Source organism: Phyllobates terribilis, unplaced genomic scaffold (assembly GCF_046119375.1).
Source record: "Phyllobates terribilis strain yellow unplaced genomic scaffold, ASM4611937v1 Scaffold_3__8_contigs__length_932513732, whole genome shotgun sequence".
Taxonomy (NCBI): Eukaryota; Metazoa; Chordata; class Amphibia; order Anura; family Dendrobatidae; genus Phyllobates; species Phyllobates terribilis.
Genome location: NW_027362763.1, coordinates 756527087 through 756548890, shown reverse-complemented (window position 1 = coordinate 756548890; position 21804 = coordinate 756527087). Strand labels below are relative to the sequence as shown.

The 21804-nt window shown below is 43.8% G+C and overlaps 1 protein-coding gene across 7 annotated transcripts in view; it reads right to left on the bottom strand.

The window, feature by feature from the left end:
* KIF16B (kinesin family member 16B) overlaps positions 1-21804 on the bottom strand; it is a 454357-nt gene that overhangs the window by 314973 nt on the left and 117580 nt on the right. For all 7 annotated transcript variants that reach the window (XM_073672199.1, XM_073672197.1, XM_073672201.1 and 4 more), the window contains exon 10: positions 6589-6764. In XM_073672199.1, coding sequence (XP_073528300.1) covers positions 6589-6764 — 176 coding nt within the window. The remainder of the gene's footprint in view (positions 1-6588; positions 6765-21804) is intronic.

Genomic DNA, 21804 nt, shown 5'->3' with positions numbered 1-21804 from the left:
TACTTTTTCAGGTGGCTTTCAGGACAGAATCCGCATGAAAAAGACCATGCACATATTCCCTTCCTGTGTGGGGTAAAAAGACTGCACACATGGAGCATGGTAACTTAGTAGGGGAATAAAGGGAGCACTATTATTGTTTGGGGTCTAAATTGGACTAATAAGGAGTGAGGCACAAAGGATATTAGGATTTTTTGGGGCTATTAAGTGTGTCTAATGGGTGAGGAATATTTAGTGAAGCGCTGGAAAAACAAGAAGCCAAACATGTCTGGATTAAAGGGAATCTACAGGTTTTTTATTTAATCTGAAATCAGCAGAACATAGGGGCAAAGACTCTGATTCCAGAGATGTATTACTTACTAGGCTGTGTGTCGCTATTCCAATAAAATCAGGAGGAAATCATCAATACAGGACTAGGAGTCTGGTGCCTCCTAGTCCTCCTGCTCTGTGTAACCCCTCCACCACCACCAATTAGCAGCTTTCTGACGGTATACAGTGTACATAGGGAGTTGTCAATCAGTGGTTTGGATGGTGTTATACAGGGCTCAGCATTCTGAGAACTACTAGATCTGCAGCAGAGAAATTAACTGTATAAAAATGACAGCAAGCAGCCCTGCAAGTGACACCTCACTGTAATCAGGATTTCAGTCCCTACAACATGTAGCTCTCAGATTACGTAGCAAAAACTTGGTCACAAATTCCCTTTAAAATCTACAGTGGTGATTTATGACTGGAAGTCTTTATAACTGTCTGGCTCAAATGGAGAAGAAAAGGTAAAGTGAACTACAAGCAACCTACAATTACCCATGAGTTCAATGGATTTTATTGTATTACATTCACTGTGAATATGTACAAAGCGCTGATGTAGAACTGGTAATAACCAACATACGGTGGTCACTGTATATTGGAAATATTGGTCTTTGTATAGTGGTTTAAATTCAGTAATGGGGATAATATTCAGTCACTATGTGTTGGTAATGTCTATTCAAACGGGGAGTGACACACCAGCTCTGGCATGCCAAGGTAAGGAGGCTTAATCGCCGCACAATGCTCCTCTGGGAAATTTAATATGCAAATTTCCTCTTCAGAGATGAAGAGGACTTGAACTCTATAGCGCCACCTATTGGAAGCAGCAATCCTACAAGTCACAATCGACTATAACAAGTCTTGCAATAGGACTTAGGATAATAGCTAAATCAGAATCTCAATTTGCAGACACGGTGTTTCGGGCTATTGGCCCTCATCAGGGCAAAGTCTGAAGATGCAATTTGCATATTAAGTTTCCAAGAAAACCATTGTATGGCGAATAAGCCACCTTAACTTAACATACCAAAGCCGGTACGTCACTTTCCACAAGGAGAAACGTTAGACCTTAGACCTCAGTCCAGAGCCTCTCACCTAGCCAAATCAGTTCTCATACTTCGCACTGATGAGGGCAATAGCCTGAAAACCGTGGCTATTATCCCAAGTCATATTGCAAGACTCGTTAAAAGCGTCGACTGTGACTTGTAGGATTGCTGCTTCCAATAGGTGGCGATATACAGTTCAAGTCCTCTTCATTTCTAATGAAGCAATTTGCATATTCATATGGCAGCATTATTTTATTTATCCCTTTGTATGGGGGAATTATTGGTAATATTGGCATTTGCATGCATTGTTTATATCAGCAACAATATAAGAAATATATGTTACTTACAAAGTTGTTGTATTTGGTAACTTATTAACTGCTCGACCATACAAGAGTTAGGTACCGTCCCGATTGGGTACACCTTGTCGTGGTGGTATGGCGTTTACAATTTTTTAATCAAAACAATGTTAACCCAGTACCCTATGCTATATACATGTACTATTAATATTTACAGTGGGTACGGAAAGTATTCAGACCCCTTTAAATTTTCCTCTCTTTGTTTCATTGCAGACATTTGGTAAATTCTAAAAAGTTCATTTTTTTCTCATTAAAGTACACTCTGCACCCCATCTTGACTGAAAAAAACAGAAATGTAGAAATTTTTGCAAATTTATTAAAAAAGAAAAACTGAAATATCACATGGTCATAAGTATTCAGACTCTTTGCTCAGACACTCATATTTAAGTCATATGCTGTCCATTTCCTTGTGATCCTCCTTGAGATGGTTCTACTCCTTCATTGGAGTCCAGCTGTGTTTAATTAAACTGATAGGACTTGATTTGGAAAGGCACACACCTGTCTATACAAGACCTTACAGCTCACAGTGCATGTCAGACCAAATGAGAATCAGGAGCTTAAAAGGAACTGCCCAAGGAGCTCAGAGACAGAATTGTGGCAAGGCACAGATCTGGCCAAGGTTACAAAAGAATTTGTGCAGTACTCAATGTTCCTACGAGCACAGTGGCCTCCATAATCCTTAAATGGAATTCATTTGAGGCCACCAGAAGTCTTCCTAGACCTGTCCTTCCAGCCAAACTGAGCAATCGTGGGGGAAGAGCCTTGGTGAGAGAGGTAAAGAAGAAACCCAAGATCACTGTGGCTGAGCTCCAGAGATGCAGTAGGGAGATGGGAGAAAGTTCCACAAAGTCAACTATTACTGCAGCCCTCCATCAGTCGGGCCTCTATGGCAGAGTGGCCCGACAGAAGCCTCTCCTCAGTGCAAGACATATGAAAGCCCGCATAGAGTTTGCTCAAAAACACACGAAGGACTCCCAGACTATGAGAAATAAGATTCTCTGGTCTAATGAGACAAAGATAGAACTTTTCGGTGATAATTCTAAGCAGTATGTGTGGAGAAAACCAGGCACTGCTCATCACCTGCCCAATACAATCCCAACAGTGAAACATGGTAGTGGCAGCATCATGCTATGGGGGTGTTTTTCAGCTGCAGGGACAGGACGACTGGTTGCAATTGAAGGAAACATGAATGCAGCCAAGTACAGAGATATCCTAGATGAAAACCTCTTCCAGAGTGCTCTGGACCTCAGAATTGGCCGAAGGTTCACCTTCCAACAAGTCAATGACCCTAAGCACACAGCTAAAATAACAAAGGAGAGGCTTCAGAACAACTCTGTGACCATTCTTGACTGGCTCAGCCAGTGCCCTGACCTAAACCCAATTGCGCATCTCTGGAGAGACCAGAAAATGACTGTTCACCATCCAACCTGACGGAACTGGATAGGATCTGCAAGGAAGAATGGCAGAGGATCCCCAAATCCAGATGTGAAAAACTTGTTGCATCATTCCCAAGACGACTCATGGCTGTACTAGCTCAAAAGGGTGCTTCTACTCAATACTGAGCAAAGGGTCTGAATACTTATGACCATGTGATATTTCAGTTTTTCTTTTTTAATAAATGTGTAAAAATTTCTACATTTCTGTTGTTTTCAGCCAAGATGGGGTGCAGAGTGTACGTTAATGAGAAAAAAAATGAACTTTTTTAGAATTTACCAAATGGCTGCAATGAAACAGTGAACAATTTAAAGAGGTCTGAATACTTTCCATACCCACTGTATTTACTTAGTATAGAGTATTTTCTCATTTTGCTTTCATCGAAGGTTCTGATAATTTATTTACTATGCGTAGAAAATGTGGTCTTTTAGCCATGAAGTCTTTGAAATCCCATAGGGGACCATTAAATTTTAGTTACACTTCTGTTCACTTGGGGACCTACTTTGAAAAACATTGATGTAGGAATTCAGAGAGCACCCGAACCTATAGATTAAAAAGATGTTTACTGTAATAGAGAAAGATATCTCATCCGGTCTCACATCTCTTTAAAAAAAAATCGTACCGGACATCATTATGGACTGTTGTTCCTGACAGCCATATATGCAGTTATGACATTTATAAGCCTAGAATAAATCTGACTACAACACCTCTTACACTTACTGCGAACGTTAACCTTACATTATTTAGTCTTCCATGATATCTGGACTAATACTTCTTGCTTCTGTATTTAGAAACTTACAAATCAGTAATTATGACCAAACTGCAATAGGAATGAATTCTTTCTTATTTCCACTGTTGACACAATCACATACTTTTATTCCTCTGCTAAGGACCAATCTGTTATTTGAACATTTTATTACTTTACACTTGTTTTTAATAGAAAATCCAGAATCTCCGGACGTAATACATCTCCTGTACTGATCATTTCCAGATTGTATTTTCCTGAGTGCTATAAAAACCTCCTAGGCTTGTAACTGATCGAAAACCATAATTAAGTAAAAAATCCTAACCTTACTAAACCCTGAAATATCAAGTATCTGCCAGGGTATCATATTAGGAAATCAGCAATCTGAGCTACAAGGATTAAGTAGCTTATGTATAAAAAGCGAAGTAACCCTGCAAATATTTATATGGCAATGAGTTGTAGTACATTGGGTTTTCATCTACATTTTTGCAAAAATTCTGAATTTGTTTCTGGTTACCAGAGGGCAATGCAATGTGGGAGCTCAGATGAGAGTTAGGGTTCATACAGATGTCCGTGGATCTCTGTCTGATCACGGACTGGCATGTATTTATCTATTCTTTCCTCAACCCTCTACTAAACTGCTTGTGCATGCCCTCATCATTTCCCACCTAGACTACTGCAACATCCTCCTCTGTGGCCTCCCTGCTAACACTCTAGTACCCCTCCAGTCCATCCTTAACTCTGCTGTGCGACTGGTCCACCTCTCGCTTCGCTACTCCTCGGCTACCCTCCTTTGCAAATCCCTTCACTGGCTCCCAATTGCCCAGTGTATCCAGTTCAGACTATTAACACTTACCTACAAAGCCATCCATAACCTCTCTCCTCCGTACATCTCGGAACTAATCTTCCGATATATTCCGTTACGTAATTTCGGTCTTTCCAAGACCTCCTTCTCTCCTCCACACTTATTCGCTCCTCACCCAATCGCCTCCAAGATTTCTCCTGAATATCCCCCATCCTATGGAATTCTGTGCCTCAACACGTCCGATTATCTGCCACATGTGGAACCTTCAGACGGAACCTGAAAACCCAGTCTACCTTGTCAAATACAAAAAAAAAAAAAACTCACTTCCTGCACTGGTGGCGTTCCAGTAAAGTGTGTGGTGTCTCCTAGGGCTTTGCGTGACATTGCTATACCACATGAGCCTTGCAGCTATTTAGCGCCATTATTGGCTTGCCGCGCTCTCATTACTTCTACTTCTCCGACATTTGTTCGAGGGAAATAAGTATCTGTTATTTTTAATTTTACAAAAGGGAGTACGTCATTTAAAAAGAATGTGTCCAGGTAGTTGACAATCTCTAACAAGGAAGACTATGGGTGTTGGATAGCAACCATCACAGGCATCAATTATCTTATTTTTTTTAATTTATGGGAAACAGATGACTAAAGCATGGCATCTTTGGATGTATTTGTGCTTTTTCATCTTCTTATAAAAACAAGTGAGGAAGGACATATCTGTACAGACCTAAGACTGTAGCCGAAGAGAGGTCAAATCCTTAGCTGACTGGCACGATTATTGTTGCAGCCACTATCAGGATGCAAGGAGTGGTCACTTACCAATAGAGGAAACACTGGATTAGTTATCTTCAAGCTTATGTGCACCTGTGTTACTTTTGGGAGCCTTAATCTGTTTGGCATAACTATTTCCTGGAGAAGTATTAACTGAAATGATTTGCCTCCCTATTTTTGAAGAGCGCACTCCTCTACTTCCTGATTACATTGTGGTGGGAGCTCCCACTTGATTAACAGTTCAGACCATTGCCGATCGCCCAGACTGAACACTCCAGAACTGCTATATGAGGCAACTTTGCCTATGCAGAACTGGAAGCACAGTGACAGAAGCTTAAAGTGCACTCCACAGACTCCGTACAGCTTCAACGTGGTGCTTACAAGCTCCATTGGAAAGAGCTTGTAACCACTGCACAAGTTTAGCCAGCAACAATGGCCGGTCCTTTCGATTACAAGCTGTAAACTATAAAATTAAAGAAACTGCAATATCAGGGGAAGAGAGATTTAATAAACAGTAAATTTCTAGGGATCATAGATCCAATTTGCATTGGTCCAGTCCAGTCTTCCATGGTAGCTGTTGTTCACTTCCGGCAACCTGGACCCAGCATGCCGGGAGCCTCGTGTGCTTACTAGGCCCGATGACATCATGTGAGGTCTCGTGAAGACCAACTTCAGTGGAGGACAGTGTTGCATCCCAGATCGGAGTGGATCGCATTGTCGGCTTCTATAAATTACTAAACTGCTTGTATTTACAAATACTTATGCCCATCAATGAAGATGGGAGTAACCTTTTAAGTAGGATTCAGTTGTCGGCACAGGATAGATGCTTTGTCGAGGTTATTTCACAACCAGCCTGGTCATATACGGGTGTGCATGTAATGAGCTGGGTCGCAGGCAAAACATCAGAAAAGCACATTAATTTGGACTTGAGCTGAATTGGGATAGGAGCGACGGGCACAAAATGCTACACTAAGTGGTCTTATTAGAGTCTTGTCACTTACTCCTATCTGGAGGTGGTAGATGTTTACTCTTACGCAAATAAATTTAATGAAAGAGATAATGATCATATTAAGACCTTGAAATAGATGCCATTAGTCAAAGAAAGTTAATTATAAGTTGAGAATTAAAAGCACTAACCTGATTCCCCTGAGCTAGCAAAGCTTTCAGCCGAGCTATTTCAGCTCGGAGCTCACGAATTAGCTTGACGTTCGCGTCCTCATTAATGGTGGGCTTGTTGATAATGTTTTTGGCTCTATTTGCATAGCGAAGTGTACTTAAGGTTTCTCCATAATTGATATCAGCAGGCGAAATAGCTGCGAAGAAAAGAATTCAAAGACAAATTATTCAGCACCTTAAGCTTCAATGAACAAGAAGGTGTTTGGTAATTTCAAAGTCAAATAGGTTTAGTGCCATTACTTTTACTCTGTTCATTTCTTTATATTTCTTATGCTCTACTTCGAGGTTTGGCAAATGGCTGATGTCGCTATTAGACTAAATTGCATAGCTGAGGTATTGCAGGGTAAGTAAAGTATTGGATTTCCTATATTTATGAATTTATGACCCAAAACACTTTTCCACTTTAATTTTGGGGGTGACTCCAAATCCAGGCCTCCATTGGTTCATAAATTTGATTTCATCAATGGAAATCAAATTTATTAAACAATGGAGGCAATGATTTGGAGTCACCCCCAAAATTAAAGTGGAAAAATACTACAGGCTGATCAAACTTTGACGTGATATCCTTAAAACAAGTCAAAATGAGGCTCAGTATTGTGTGTGGCCTCCACGTGTCTGTATAACCTCCCTGCAACGCCTGGGCATGCTCCTGATGAGGTTGCGGATGGTCTCCTGTGGGATCTCCTCCCAGACCTGGACTAAAGCATCCGCCAACTCCTGGACAGTCTGTGGTGCAAAGTGGCGTTGGTGGATTGAGCGAAACCTGATGTCCCAGATGTGGTCAATCGGATTCAGGTCTGGGGAATGGGCGGGCCAGTCCATAGCTTCAATGCCTTCATCTTGCAGGAACTGCTGACACACTCCAGCCACATGAGGCCTGGCATTGTCCTGCATTAGGAGAAACCCAGGGCCAACCGCACCAGCATATGGTCTCACAAGGGGGTCTGAGGATCTCATCTCGGTACCTAATGGCAGTCCGGCTACCTCTGGTGAGCACATGGAGGGCTGTGCGGACCTCCAAAGAAATGCCACCCCACACCATTACTGACCCACTGCCAAACCGGTCATGCTGAAGGATGTTGCAGGCAGATCGCTCTCCACGGCGTCTCTAGACTCTGTCACGTCTGTCACATTTGCTCAGTGTGAACCTGCTTTCATCTGTGAAGAGCACAGGGCGCCAGTGGCGACTTTGCCAATCCTGGTGTTCTGTGGCAAATGCCAAGCGTCCTGCACGGTGTTGGGCTGTGAGCACAACCCCCATCTGTGGACGTCGGGCCCTCATACCACCCTCATGGAGTCGGTTTCTAACAGTTTGTGCAGACACATGCACATTTGTGGCCTGCTGGAGGTCATTTTGCAGGGCTCTGGCAGTGCTCCTCCTGTTTCTCCTTGCACAAAAGAGGAGATAACTGTCCTGCTGCTGGGCTGTTGCCCTCCTATGGCTCCCTCCACATCTCCTGGTATCTGCTCCATGCTCTGGACACTGTGCTGACAGACACAGCTACCCTTCTTGCCACAGCTCGCACTGATGTGCCATCCTGGATGAACTGCACTACCTGAGCAACTTCTGTGGGTTGTACTGTAGACACAGCCTCATGCTACTGTACCTCTAGGGTAGAGAGCAATGGCAAAATGAAAAAGTGACCAAAGCAACAGCCAAAAAGGATGAGAACAGAGAAATGGTCTGTGGTCACCACCTGCAGAACAACTCCTTTATAGGGGGTATCTTGCTAATTGCCTATCATTTCTACCAGTTGTCTGTTCCATTTGCACAACAGCAGGAGAAATTGATTCACAATCAGTGTTGCTTCATAACTGGACAGGTAGATATTACAGAAGTGTTATTGACTTGATTCTGTTTAAGTGTTGATTAGAGATATAGAGATATATATCTACCACTGCACTGTTTTCTAAAAAAATCACCATCTCTACTTGTCGACAGCCATTCAATTCCAGTGTCAGTTGAATTCCATCCAAAGCACACCTCATTCTACTTAATGTGCTTCTGATTAGGTGATCACCTGAACCAAATCTTATGTAATGAGGGAAAGTATAAAAAACACTGTTGTGGTCTTCACAATCCTCTTGCAATAGGACAAGCTGGATGGCAAAACAAGTGCTAGGAATAGCCCAAAAGTAATTTGAATGAAAAAATAACTTAACCATGCCAAAGGAGTTGAAAAGAAAAAAGTCTTGAGTGAGGGAAAGAAGGGCTCAATTCTGGCTTTACTAGCAGAGGGATACAGTGAGCGTCATGTTGCCTCCATCACTAAAATTTCGAAGACAGCAGTCCATTACAACAAGGTCAAGCAGCAGAAATTGGGGACAACAAAGCTACAGACCGGCAGAGGGCGAAAGCAACTCTCCACTGACCGGGATGACAGTCATCTTCGAATGTCACTCAGAAACCGCAGGATGACAACAAGTGACCTACAAAAGGAATGGCAAATGGCAGCTGGGGTGAAGTGCACGGCAAGAACAGTTCGTAACAGGCTCCTAGAGGCAGGTCTCAAGTCATGTAAAGCGAGAAAAAAGTCTTTCATCAATGAGAAGCAAAGGAGAGCCAGGCTGAAGTTTGCCAAAGACCAAAAGAATTGGACCATAGAGGACTGGAGTAAGGTAATCTTCTCTGATGAGTCTAATTTTCAGATTTGTCCAACAACTGGTCGTCTAATGGTTAGACTTAGACCTGGAGATGCATACAAGCCAGTGTGTCTTGCACCCACTGTGAAATTTGGTGGAAGTTCGGTGATGATCTGGGGATGCTTCAGCAAGGCTGGAATTGGACAGGTTAATCTTTGCGAAGGACGTATGAATCAAGCCGCATACAAAGGTTATCCTTGAAAAACACTTGCTTCCTTCTGCTCAGGCAATGTTCCCCAACTCTGAGGACTGATTTTTCCAGCAGGACAATTGCCCCATGCCACACAGCTAGGTCAATCAATGTGTGAATGAAGGAGCACCACATCAAGACCCTGTAATGGCCATCCCAAACTCCAGACCTGAACCCCATTAAAAACCTCTGGAATGTAATCAAGAGGAAGATGGATAGTCACAAGCCATCAAACAAAGAAGAACTGCTTACATTTTTGTGCAAGGAGTGGCATAAGGTCACCCAAAAGCAGTGTAAAAGACTGATGGAAAGCAGGCCAAGACGCATGAAAGCTGTGATTAAAAATCATGGTTATTCCACCAAATTTTGATTTCTGAACTCTTCCTGAGTTAAAACATGAGTATTGTTGTTTCTAAATGAATAGGAACTTGTTTTCTTTGCATTATTTGAGGTCTGAAAGCACGGTTTCTTTTTTATTATTTTGACGATTTCTCATTTGCAGCAAATAAATCCAACATTTTTCGCTTTGAATTTCGGAGACATGTTGTCAGTTTATAGAATAAAAGAACAACGTACATTTTACTCAAAAATATACCTATAAAGAGAAAAATCAGAAAACGAACATTCTGCAGTAGTCTCTTAATTTTTCCCAGAGATATATATATATATATTGTTGGTATAATAGTAAGAAAATGGAAGAAATACAAAATGACTGTCAATCGACATTGATCTGGGGCACCATGCAAAATTTCACCTAGTGGGGTATCCTTGATCATGAGGAAGGTGAGATATGAGCCTAAAACTACACAGGGGGAACTGGTTAATGATCTTAAGGTAGCTGGGACCACAGTCACCAATAAAACCATTGTTAACACATTACGCCTTAAAGTTTTAAAATCCTGCAGTGCCTGCAAGGTCTCCCTGCTCAAGAAGGCACATGTGCAGGCCCGTCGGAAGTTTGCCAATGAACATCTGGATGATTCTGTGAGTTATTGGGAGAAGGTCATGTGGTCAGATGAGATAAAAATTGAGCTCTTTGGCATTAACTCAACTCGCAGTGTATGGAGGAAGAAGGATGAGTACAACCCTAAGAAAATTGTCCCAACCGTGAAGCATGGTGGGGGAAACATTATACTTTGGGGGTGCTTTTCTGCAAAGGGGACATGACGACTGCACCGTACAGAAGGGAAGGTGGATGGGGTCATGTATCACGAGATTTCGGAAAACAACCTCCTTCCCTCAGTAAGAGCATTGAAGATGGGTAATGGCTGGGTCTTCCAGCAAAACAATGACTCAAAACATACAGCCAATGAAAAAGGAGTGGCTCAAAAAGTAGCACAGCAGGGTCATGGAGTAGCCTGGCCAATCTCCAGACCTTAATTCCATAGAAAAATTATGAAGGGAGCTGAAGCTCCGAGTTGCCAAGCGACAGCCTCAAAATCTGAATGATTTAGAGATGATCTGCAAAGAGGAGCGGACCAAAATTCCTCCTGATATGTGCGCAATCCTAATCATCAACTGCAAAAAACGTCTGACTGCTGCGCTTGCCAACAAGGGTTTTGCCACCAAGTAATTTTGTTTGCCAGAGGGATCAAATACTTATTTCTCACTGCAAAATGCAAATAAATGTATCTAATTTATACAATGTAATTTTCTTGATTTTTTTGGGGATATTCTCTCTCTCAATGTTAAAATTAACCTACCCTTAAAATTATAGACTGTTCATGTCTTTGTCAGTAAAAGTAAATAAAACAGCAAGGGATCAAATACTTAATTTCCTACATTATATATATATGTTCAAAGTGCTGCCGATTGTGTTGGATTGTCAATGCAACCCTCTTCTCCCACTCTTGACACACTGATAGCAACACCGCAGAAGAAATGCTAGCACAAGCTTCCAGTATCCGTGGTTTCAGATGCTGCACATCTCGTATCTTGATGGTATGGTGTGGTATATGGGGTACAAAGATAGTGGGGCCATTCTTCATCAATGGAAACCTCAATGCCACTGGTTATCTGAAATTGCTACATGATGATGTGTTGCCCTTTATGCACTTAAGATGGCAAGTTCCCTGAGTTTTTCCAACAAGATGGTGCACCACCACATTATGAGTGTCAGGTCCGAGCATTCCTACATGAACAGTTTCCTGGAAAATGGATTGGTTGTTGTGGGCCAGTTGAATGGCCACCAAGGACTCCCTTTCTGACACCCTTAGACTTATCTTTGGGGTCATCTGAAGGCAATTGTCTATGCTGTGAAGATACGAGATGTGCAGCGTCTGAAACAACGGATACTGGAAGCCTGTGCTGGCATTTCTTCTGCGGTGTTGCTATCAGTGTGTCAAGAGTGGGAGAAGAGGGTTGCATTGACAATCCAACACAATGGGCAGCACTTTGAACACATTTTATAAGTAGTCAAACTTGTAAATAACTTATGAAAGAATAAAGTTACGTTAAAACCAAGCACACCATTGTTTTTCTTATGAAATTCTCCATAAGTTTGATGTGTCACATGACCCTATTCCCACTGAAAAAAATAAAGTTGGATCCAAAATGGCAGCCATGGTCACCATCCATCAGGAAAAGTTTTCCCCCTCCCATATACTAATGTGCCACAAACAGGAAGTTGATATCACCAACCATTCCCATTTAATTGTGTGTGTATATCTATATCTATCTATACACATATCTACATATACAAACTAACAATGAAAAGTTTGGGGTCAGCCAGACAATTTTGTGTTTTCCATGTAAACTCATACTTTTATTTATCAAATGAGTTGCAAAATGATTAGAAAATATCGTCCAGACATTGACGAGGTTAGAAATAATGATTTTTATTAGAAAGAATAATTTTCTCCTTCAATCATTGCTTTCGCCAAAGAATGCTCCCTTTGCAGCAATTACAGCATTGCAGACCTTTGTCATTCTAGCTGTTAATTTGCTGAGGTAATCTTGAGAAATTTCCCCCCATGCTTCCTGATCCTCCTCCCACAAGTTGGATTGGCTTGCTGGGCACTTTTTGCGTATCATACGGTCAAGCTGCTCCCACAACAGCTCAATGGGGTTGAGATCTGGTGACTGTGCTGGCCACTCCATTACAGATAGAATACCAGCTGCCTGCTTCTTCCCTAAATAGTTCATGCATAATTTGGAGGTGTGCTTTGGGTCATTGTCCTGTTGTAGGATGAAATTGGATCCAATCAAGTGCTGTCCACAGGGTGTGGCATTGCGTTGCAAAATGGAGTGATAGCCTTCCTTATTCAAAATCCCATTTACCTTGTACAAATTTTCCACTTAACCTGCACCAAAGCAACCCCAGACCATCACATCACCTCCACCATGCTTGACAGATGGAGTCAGGCACTCTTCCAGCATCTTTTCAGTTGTTCTGCATCTCACAAATGTTCTTCTGTGTGATCCAAACACCTCAAACTTTGATTCGTCTATCCATAAAACTTTTTTCCAATCTTCCTCTGTCCAATGTTAGTGTTCTTTTGGCCATATTAATCTTTTCCTTTAATTAGCCAGTCTCAGATATGGCTTTTTCTTTGCCACTTTGCCCTGAAGGCAAGCATCCCGGAGTCGCCTCTTCACTGTAGATGTTGACACTGGCGTTTTGCGTGTACTATTTAATGAAGCTGCCAGTTGAGGAGCTGTGAGGCGTCTATTTCTCAAAAAAGAGACTCTAATGTACTTGTCTTGTTGCTCAGTTGTGCAGCGGGGCCTCGTACTTCTCTTTCTACTCTGGTTAGAGCCTGTTTGTGCTCTCCTCTGAAGGGAGTAGTACACACCGTTGTAGGAAATCTTCAGTTTCTTGGCAACTTCTCGCATGGAATAGCCTTCATTTCTAAGAACAAGAATAGACTGTCGAGTTTCACATGAAAGTTCTTTTTCTGGCCATTTTGAGAGTTTCATAGAACAAACAAATGTAATGCTCCAGATTCTCAACTAGCTCAAAGGAAGGTCAATTTTATAGCTTCTCAAAATCAGCCAAACCGTTTTCAGCTGGGCTAACATACTTGTGGCAAGGGTTTTCTAAACATCCATTTGCCTTCTTACACAGTTAGCAAACACAATGTACCATTAAAACACTGGAGTGGTGGTGGTTGGAAATGGGCCTCTATACACCTATGTAGATATTGCAATAAAAACAAGACGTTTGCAGCTAGAATAGTCATTTACCACATTAACAATGTATAGGGTATTTATATATATATACACATACACACACAGTACAGTGACCGAATCTTCGTGATTTGAGCTCTGCATGCCACTATTCTTTTATTTAAAATGGAACAACAGATGCAATAGTAGTGTAGACTACTTTCAGGTTTCATTAAAGAAGCTGAGAAAAAATATCCTGTGAAACGTTTAGGAATTGCAACCATTTTTTTTGCAGAGCTTCTTCATTTTCATAGTCTCAATAGTAATTGGACAAATTTAACTTTACCATAAATAAAATGTTTATTTTTAATACTTTGTAGAGAATACTTTGCAGGCAATGACTGCCTGCAGTCAGGAAGCCATGGTCGTCACCAAACACTGTTTCCTCCTTTGCGATGCTTTGCTAGGCCTTTACTGCAGCTGACTTTAGTTGTTGCTTGTTTTTGAGACTTTCTGCCTTAAGTTTTATCTTAAGCATGTGAAATGTATGCTCGATGGGGCTTAGATCTGGTGACTGACTCGGCCATTGCAAAATATTCCACTACTTTGCGTTAAAAAAAACTCCTGTGTTGCTTTCGCAGTATGTCTTGGGTCATTGTCCAGTACAGTGATGCGCCGTCCATTTAACTTTGCTGCATTTGGTTCAATCTGAGCAGAAAGTATTGCTCTGTATACCTCAGAATTAGTGTTGAGCGAGCATGCTCGACACTGCTCGGTACTCGCCCGAGCATCACGCTACTCGGGATGTTCGGCGAGCACCGAGCATTTCTGGGTTACTCGGGCAGGAGCTCGGGTCTCCGCCCGGCATGTTTGGCGCTATTTACAGAGCCAATGAACATGCAGGGATTGCCAGCCAGTCACTGTAATGCCGCAGCCATGTTGCTTGTGGGCATTACAGTGATTGGCTGGCCGCACAGCATCATCTCGAGTATTTAAAACCGGGCGGCGCCATCTTGGACACAGTCGCTCCGGATCAGACAGTGTAGGGACAGCGCTGCTGATTTAGGGAGCAATATATCCTGCGAAATAGTTAGTGTAGGGTCTGTAAAGAATGCCAGATGAAACAAACAGTCCTTCTCAGGACTAATATCCATCCGAGATATCAGGCAGGCAGGCTGTATAGGAGACGCAGTGGTTATACCAGCAAACGCTGCATTACAGTCCTGTGTGCTCCTGTTGCTGAAATTGCTGGACTTAGCTTCAGGTCTCGGGGGCCAGGGAAAATCCTTTTTTTTTTATCTAAATCCTCTTTTTTTTTCCTCCATCACACTGTACAAATACCAGTCTCATTAACCCCAAAAAAAAGTGTGTGTCTGATTTTCCAGACACAAATATATCTGTTGAAAATAGTCTGGTGTAGGCTAGAGAAATAGAAGTGTGGTTTTGCAGTTCCACGGTTCAAACCTCTGTATTATCCAGTTTTGGGCCATTTGTATCTAAAAAAAAAAAAAACAGTTAGAGTGTGAAGCTCACTGTTCAGCCGCAAATATATAAATTTAAAAAAGTCTGGTATACACCAGTAAATTATAACTGTGGTTTTGCTGTTCCACGGTAAAAAATCTCCATTATCCTGCTTTAGGCAATTTTTGCCGTAAAAAAAAAAACTAATAGTGTCTCCCTGATTTTTCAGACACAAATATATCTGATGAAAATAGTATGGTGTAGGCCCGAAAAATAGAAGTGTGGTTTTGCAGTTCCACGGGTCAAATCTCTGTATTATCCTGCTTTTGCCATTTTTTGCCGTAAAGAAAAACAGTAGTAGTGTCTCCTGATTTTTAAATATATATATTTGTGTCTGAACAATCAGGAGACAATTATTTTTTTTTTTACGGCAAAAAATGGCAAAAGCAGGATAATAGAGATTTTTTACCATGGAACAGCAAAACCACAGTTATAATTTACTGGTGTATACCAGACTTTTTTAAATATATATATTTGTGTCTGAACAAAGTCTGGTATACACCAGTAAATTATAACTGTGGTTTTGCTGTTCCACGGTAAAAAATCTCTATTATCCTGCTTTTGGCATTTTTTGGCGTAAAAAAAAGATCCTAGTTACTTACCGGTAACGGGATTTTACAGAGCCCATGACAGCACCACCTGAGAGAGGGTATCCGTCCACCAAGGACAGGAACCTACTGAATAAAAAGGCGGTACCTCTCCTCCGCATCAGTTTTTTGTTTCAGAGCATGAGAGGGCCTCCGAAGACAGGTTAATACATAACCACCACCTCAACATATGTACTAAACACCTTAAAAAAAGTGCACACCACAGTGATAAAGGGGAGGGAATTAATAGGGTGCTGTCATGGGCTCTGTAAAATCCCGTTACCAGTAAGTAACTAGGATCTTTTCCCCTTCTCCCATGACAGCACCACCTGAGAGATTTATAGAGATTAAATACCAGAGGGAGGGATCACCGCTTGCAACACCCTTCTACCAAAGGACAGATCAGTAGAAGAGGAAAGGTCAAGACGGTAATGTTTGTAAAATGTAGCAGGGGATGACCAAGTTGCCGCCTTACATATAATGTCGATGGGCACATCCGCCTTCTCAGCCCAGGAAGCAGCTACCGCTCTGGTGGAATGGGCCTTCAGGTTCTCAGGAACCGGCAGATTGCTAGAAGAGTAGGCTAAGGTAATAGTATCCCTGACCCATCTAGCTATGGTCCCCCTTGTAACCTTAAGTCCTTTACTAGCCCCCTGAAAGGATATAAATAAAGCGTCACTCTTTCTCCAGGCTTTTGTCACTTCCAAATACTGGACTAACACCCTCCTAACATCTAAGGTGTGAAGCTTATATTCCTCAGAATCCCTAGGATTAGGATAGAAGGAAGGGAGAGTGATTACTTGCGTCCTATGGAACTTGGAGGCTACCTTTGGAAGATAGGCCGGGTCTGGTCTTAAGATTACTCTATCCATACATACTTGAGTGAATGGATGGTTAACGGATAGTGCGTGTAAGTCACTGACTCTACGAGCTGATGTCAGGGCCACCAATAGCGCAGTCTTTAAAGTTAAGATTTTTACTGAAACCTTCTCTAAGGGCTCGAAGGGAGGTTTGGTTAATGCTTCCAGAACTAAATTAAGGTCCCAAGGAGGCATTCTTGGAACAGGAATAGGTCTGGATCTATGACAGGTTTTAATAAATCTAATGATCCATCTATTTGCTGCCAAGTCATAATTATACAGTGCCCCCAGAGCCGATACCTGTACCTTAAGAGTACTGGTGGCTAGTCCCATGTTTAACCCCTTCTGGAGGAATTCTAGTATGGCCTCAATAGGAACCCTCCCTTTGGCAGACTGACCCGAGGTAGACAAGAACTTAGCCCAGGTTCTACCATAGATTCTAGTTGTTATCGGCTTTCTACTTGCTAGAAGGGTAGTAACAAGATCTGGAGAAAACCCCCTTTGCGTCAATAGCGACCTCTCAAAATCCAAGCCGTCAAATGCAGGCCCGCTCTTTGGGGATGACAGACTGGGCCCTGCCTGAGGAGATCCGGGATGTCCGGAAGAACCCATGGATCTGCTTGGGACATTCTCTTCATCCAAGTGAACCATGGTCTCTTGGGCCAGAACGGGGCGATCAATATAACCCTCGCCCGTTCCTCTCGGATCTTCCTCAGGATAGTAGGGATCAGTACTAAAGGGGGAAAGGCATAAGCTAGAGTGAAATCCCACTGAATCTGCAGCGCGTCCACCGCAAACGCCCCCTCTTTTGGATTCAGGGAGCAAAAGGTTTCGGTCTTCCGATTGTGTCTGTTTGCAAACAGATCTATCTGGGGCTGTCCCCACCGATCCACAATCTGCTGAAAAACGGCTGGATTCAACTCCCACTCTCCTTGTTTCAAGATGTGACGACTCAAGAAATCGGCCTTTATGTTCTCTTCCCCTTTTATATGCAGTGCCGAGAGCGTAACCAGCCGACTCTCGGCAAACCTGAAGATCTGATCCGCTATTAACATCAGAGGGAGAGACCTGGTACCCCCCTGATGATTGATGTAGGCGACTGTTGATCTGTTGTCTGACATTATCCTGACGTGAAGACCCTGAAGAACAGAACTGAATTCTTTAAGCGCGTTTCTGGCTGCCAACAGCTCTTTCATGTTGGAAGAGAGGCTTGTCTCGCTGTCCGACCAGAGGCCTTGTACAGAACGATCCCTTAGGTGAGCTCCCCAACCTTCCGCACTTGCGTCTGTTGTAATTGTATCCGACACCTGGAAGGTCCAAGGAACCCCCAAAGATAGGTTGACCGGAGATGTCCACCAGTCCAGGGAGTTGATCACAACATCTGGAAGAGATATTTTCCCATTCAGGCGACCTTTGAGCCGCCTGTCCGCTGCCAGAATCTCCTGTTGAAGACATCTGGAATGGTGCTGGGCCCACTGAACCGCCGGAATGCAAGACGTCATTGTACCCAACAGAGACATTGCACTCCTCAGGGTGATGGTCGGATTGCTGACAATCTGAGATGTTAGGGATCTGATCTTCAGTTTCTTTTCCTCTGGCAGAAGACAGGTTTGGTTTTCCGAGTCCAGAATGAGACCCAGGAAAGACTGAACCCTCTTTGGTTCCAGCCTTGACTTCTCCAGATTTAACAGCCAACCTAGGCGTCTTAGACTGGCCATGACGTCCGCCAGGGCTAGAGCACAGAGTTGACTTGATCTGCCCACTACTAAGAAGTCGTCCAGATAAGGGATGACTAAAATATCTCTTTCCCTCAAGTGCGCTGTGACCTCCAGAATGATTTTTGTGAAGACTCTCGGCGCCATGGAAATGCCAAAGGGAAGAGCTGCGAACTGAAAATGCCTTACGTGCCTGCCGAATTGTACAGCTACTCTTAGAAACTGTTGATGATCTGGCAAAATCGGGACGTGGTAGTAGGCGTCCTTCAGATCGAGGACGCACATAAAACAGTCCGGAAATAACATCTTTATGGCTGATTTTATTGTTTCCATCTTGAAAGGCCTGTAGATTAAATGGTCGTTCAGTCTCTTTAAGTTCGCAATGGTCCTGAAGGAGCCGTCCGGCTTCTTTATTAGGAAGAGGGTCGAATAGAATCCTCTTCCTTGCTCGGGTGCAGGTGTTTCCACCAGAACTCCTTTCCTGAGCAGAGAGAGAACTTCCTGCTGTAAGGCTATCTGTTCCGCTAAACCTCTGGGGGCTGATATTTTGACAGTGTTCTTGGGCCTGCTCTTGAACTCTAGTGTGAGCCCCCTCCTGATTATCCCTAAGATCCAAGAATTGGATGAAATTTTCTTCCAGGCAGGCAGGAAGTGGGACAATCTTCCTCCCACCTGGGGGGAACTGTCACTTAGGGGCTTTCTTATTCTCGGAGGAGGGACCCCCAAACATGAAGCCTCTGCTATACGGCTTTCGGTCTTTCCAGCTACCTTGGTCTCTGGGAGCTTTACTGCGGCTGTATTTTCTCTTCCGAAAGGAACTGTTAAATCGGGAACCAGACACCGTGGGAAATCCATGTTTTTTGTCTGTGGCTTTATCTAGGATGTCATCTAGACCTTTGCCGAACAAGAAGTCCCCCTCACAAGGGATTGAGCACAGTTTAGACTTTGACTGCACATCTCCTGGCCAGCTCTTGAGCCATAGCGCCCTACGGGCTACATTAGAGAGGTTTGCAGACCGGGCAGCCAGCCTAACTGAATCTGCCGATGCATCTGCCAGGAATGCAGCCGCTCCCTGCACAAGAGGAAGGTCTGATAGAATTTTCTCCCTGGACACATTCCCCCTGATCTGGTCTTCCAATTGTTGAAGCCAGATCATCATAGGTCGCTGCTACTGCCGGTTTAAGGGCCCCTGCTGACGACTCCCAGGTTTGCTTAAGGAAGGACTCCGCTTTTTTATCCAGCGGGTCTTTTAAGGCTCCTAAATCCTCAAAGGGCAGAGTGGATTTTTTTGAAGATTTTGAAATGGCCACGTCAATCTTAGGGGTTTTGTCCCATTTAGCCGCATCCTCATCCTCAAAGGGGTACCTCCGCTTGGAGGATGACGGCAGCTGACCCTTCCTCTCCGGTTTCTTCCATTCCCTTTCTATCAGAGATTTAATCCTGTCATTGACCGGGAATGAGCGTCTCCTCCTTTGGTCTAAGCCCCCGAACATAACATCCTGGACTGTTCTGGGCACTTTGGTATCGGTAATACCCATAGTCCCTCTGACGGCTTTAACTAGTCTCTCAGTATTATCAACCGAAAAACAAGGTCTGCCCCCCCCCCCCATTATCATCCGAAGACTCCGATGACGATGAGGAGTGATTAGAGGAGGAAGGCAGTTCTCTCGTAAAACGGGACTCCACTGATTCCTCTGATTCTGAAGAAACTAGTTTTCGCTTCTTTTTGAGTGAGGTTAAGCCTCTTAAAGACTCTCTGACCTCTGTCTGGATTAGATCCTTTAATTCTAAAGAAAACCTGGGGGACTCCTCTGCAATGGTTTTCTGAATACAGTCTGAGCATAGGTTTTTGGCATAGGAGGTGGGAAGACCGATTTTGCATAAAGCACACTCCCTGTTTTTATTTTTAGCACTACACTTCTTCGCCTCCTGCCCCAAGAAATAAAAGGAGAAGGAGGAAAAGAGAGAGAGAGAGAGAGAAGAGCACATTATTCAAGGTGAGACTTTCACGAAGATCACTCACCACACTGCCGTTCAGACTAGGGTACCGGAGGCGGTGGTTGCCGTTCACATGAGGGCTCCCATCTGGCGGAGGTGGACTGACGAAGTCTTTTCTGACCAGTCTTGCCGGAACTCATACGCCCCCCACTGCTGTGACTTTGTCGATGGGAAGATTCCCGTTCCATTTGTTTGAGCTGCTTGCGCTGCTTTGATGGCTGTGGCTGCTGCTGTACTTCCTGTGGCGGTGACAGCTGCTGCCCAGGTGACTGCGGTTCCTCATTCATCATGGCGGGGATGCAGACACCGCCATCCTGATTGCGCCCCATCCTTAAAAGCAGTAGGGCTCCACCTCCTTTAGGCTCCTCCCCTTCCGGCAGCGTGCTCATCTCTCTTTTTCTTTTTTTTTTTTTTTTTAAATTTTAGCCAGCTGGCGCGCTACCCGCAGATCCACCTGCCTCTGCGCGTGTGCAGCCCAGCGGCACCCGGCGCGCTTGCAGCGGGATGACAGCTTCCCACCCGCGCATGCGCAGACCCGGTTTCCGGCGCACTCCGTGATAGGGCGCGTCAGCACCCCGCGCGTGCGCAGCCCGGAAGACCTGCCGGCCGGCGCGCTCAGTTCATCTTTGCGAGGCGTAGACCCGGCCGCAGGCCCCGGCGCACGCGGGGAGGCATCCAAAGGAAAACAGCACCTCCTCCCCACACGCAGACCCGGGCAGCAGCCAGACGGGCTGGGAACAGGGACCATCTGCTGCTTCCACGGCCTCCAGGCCGCACCGTCCATAATCCAGGTACGTGAGGTACCACCTGGTGAGGCTCCCATCAGGAACAGGAACCAAAAACTGATGCGGAGGAGAGGTACCGCCTTTTTATTCAGTAGGTTCCTGTCCTTGGTGGACGGATACCCTCTCTCAGGTGGTGCTGTCATGGGAGAAGGGGAAAAAATAATAGTGTCTCCTGATTGTTCAGACACAAATATATCTGTTGAAAATAATCTGGTATAGGCCCGAGAAATACAAGTGAGGTTTTGTAGTTCCACGGGTCAAATCTCGGTATTATCCACTTTTGGGCCATTTTTACCTAAAAAAAGACAGTTTGAGTGCGTCGCTCACTGTTCAGCCGCAAATATATCTATTTAAAATTTTCTGGTATACCCCAGTAAACAATAACTGTGGTTTTGCCATTCCACGGTAAAAATTCTCTATTATTCAGCTTTTGGTATTTTTTCCGTAAAGAAAAACAGTAATAGTTTCTCCCTGATTGTTCAGATTGTTTAAAAGAGTCGGGTGTAGGCCAGAGAAATAGAACTGTGGTTTTCCTCTTCTACAGTTCTAATCTACTTTTTATTACCCTTTTTCCATTGATAGTGCGAGTGTAAGCTATTTTACTTCCTTTACAATGGGCAAGGAGCGTGGCAAGGGACATGGAACTGGATGTTCTGGTGATGGTGCATGCAGAGGACGGGGCCGTGGCCAAGGTGAAAATGTGCCACAACCAACAGCCACATCTTCTTGCTCCCAATTCTTGACCGAATTACTAGGGAAGCACAGAACAAC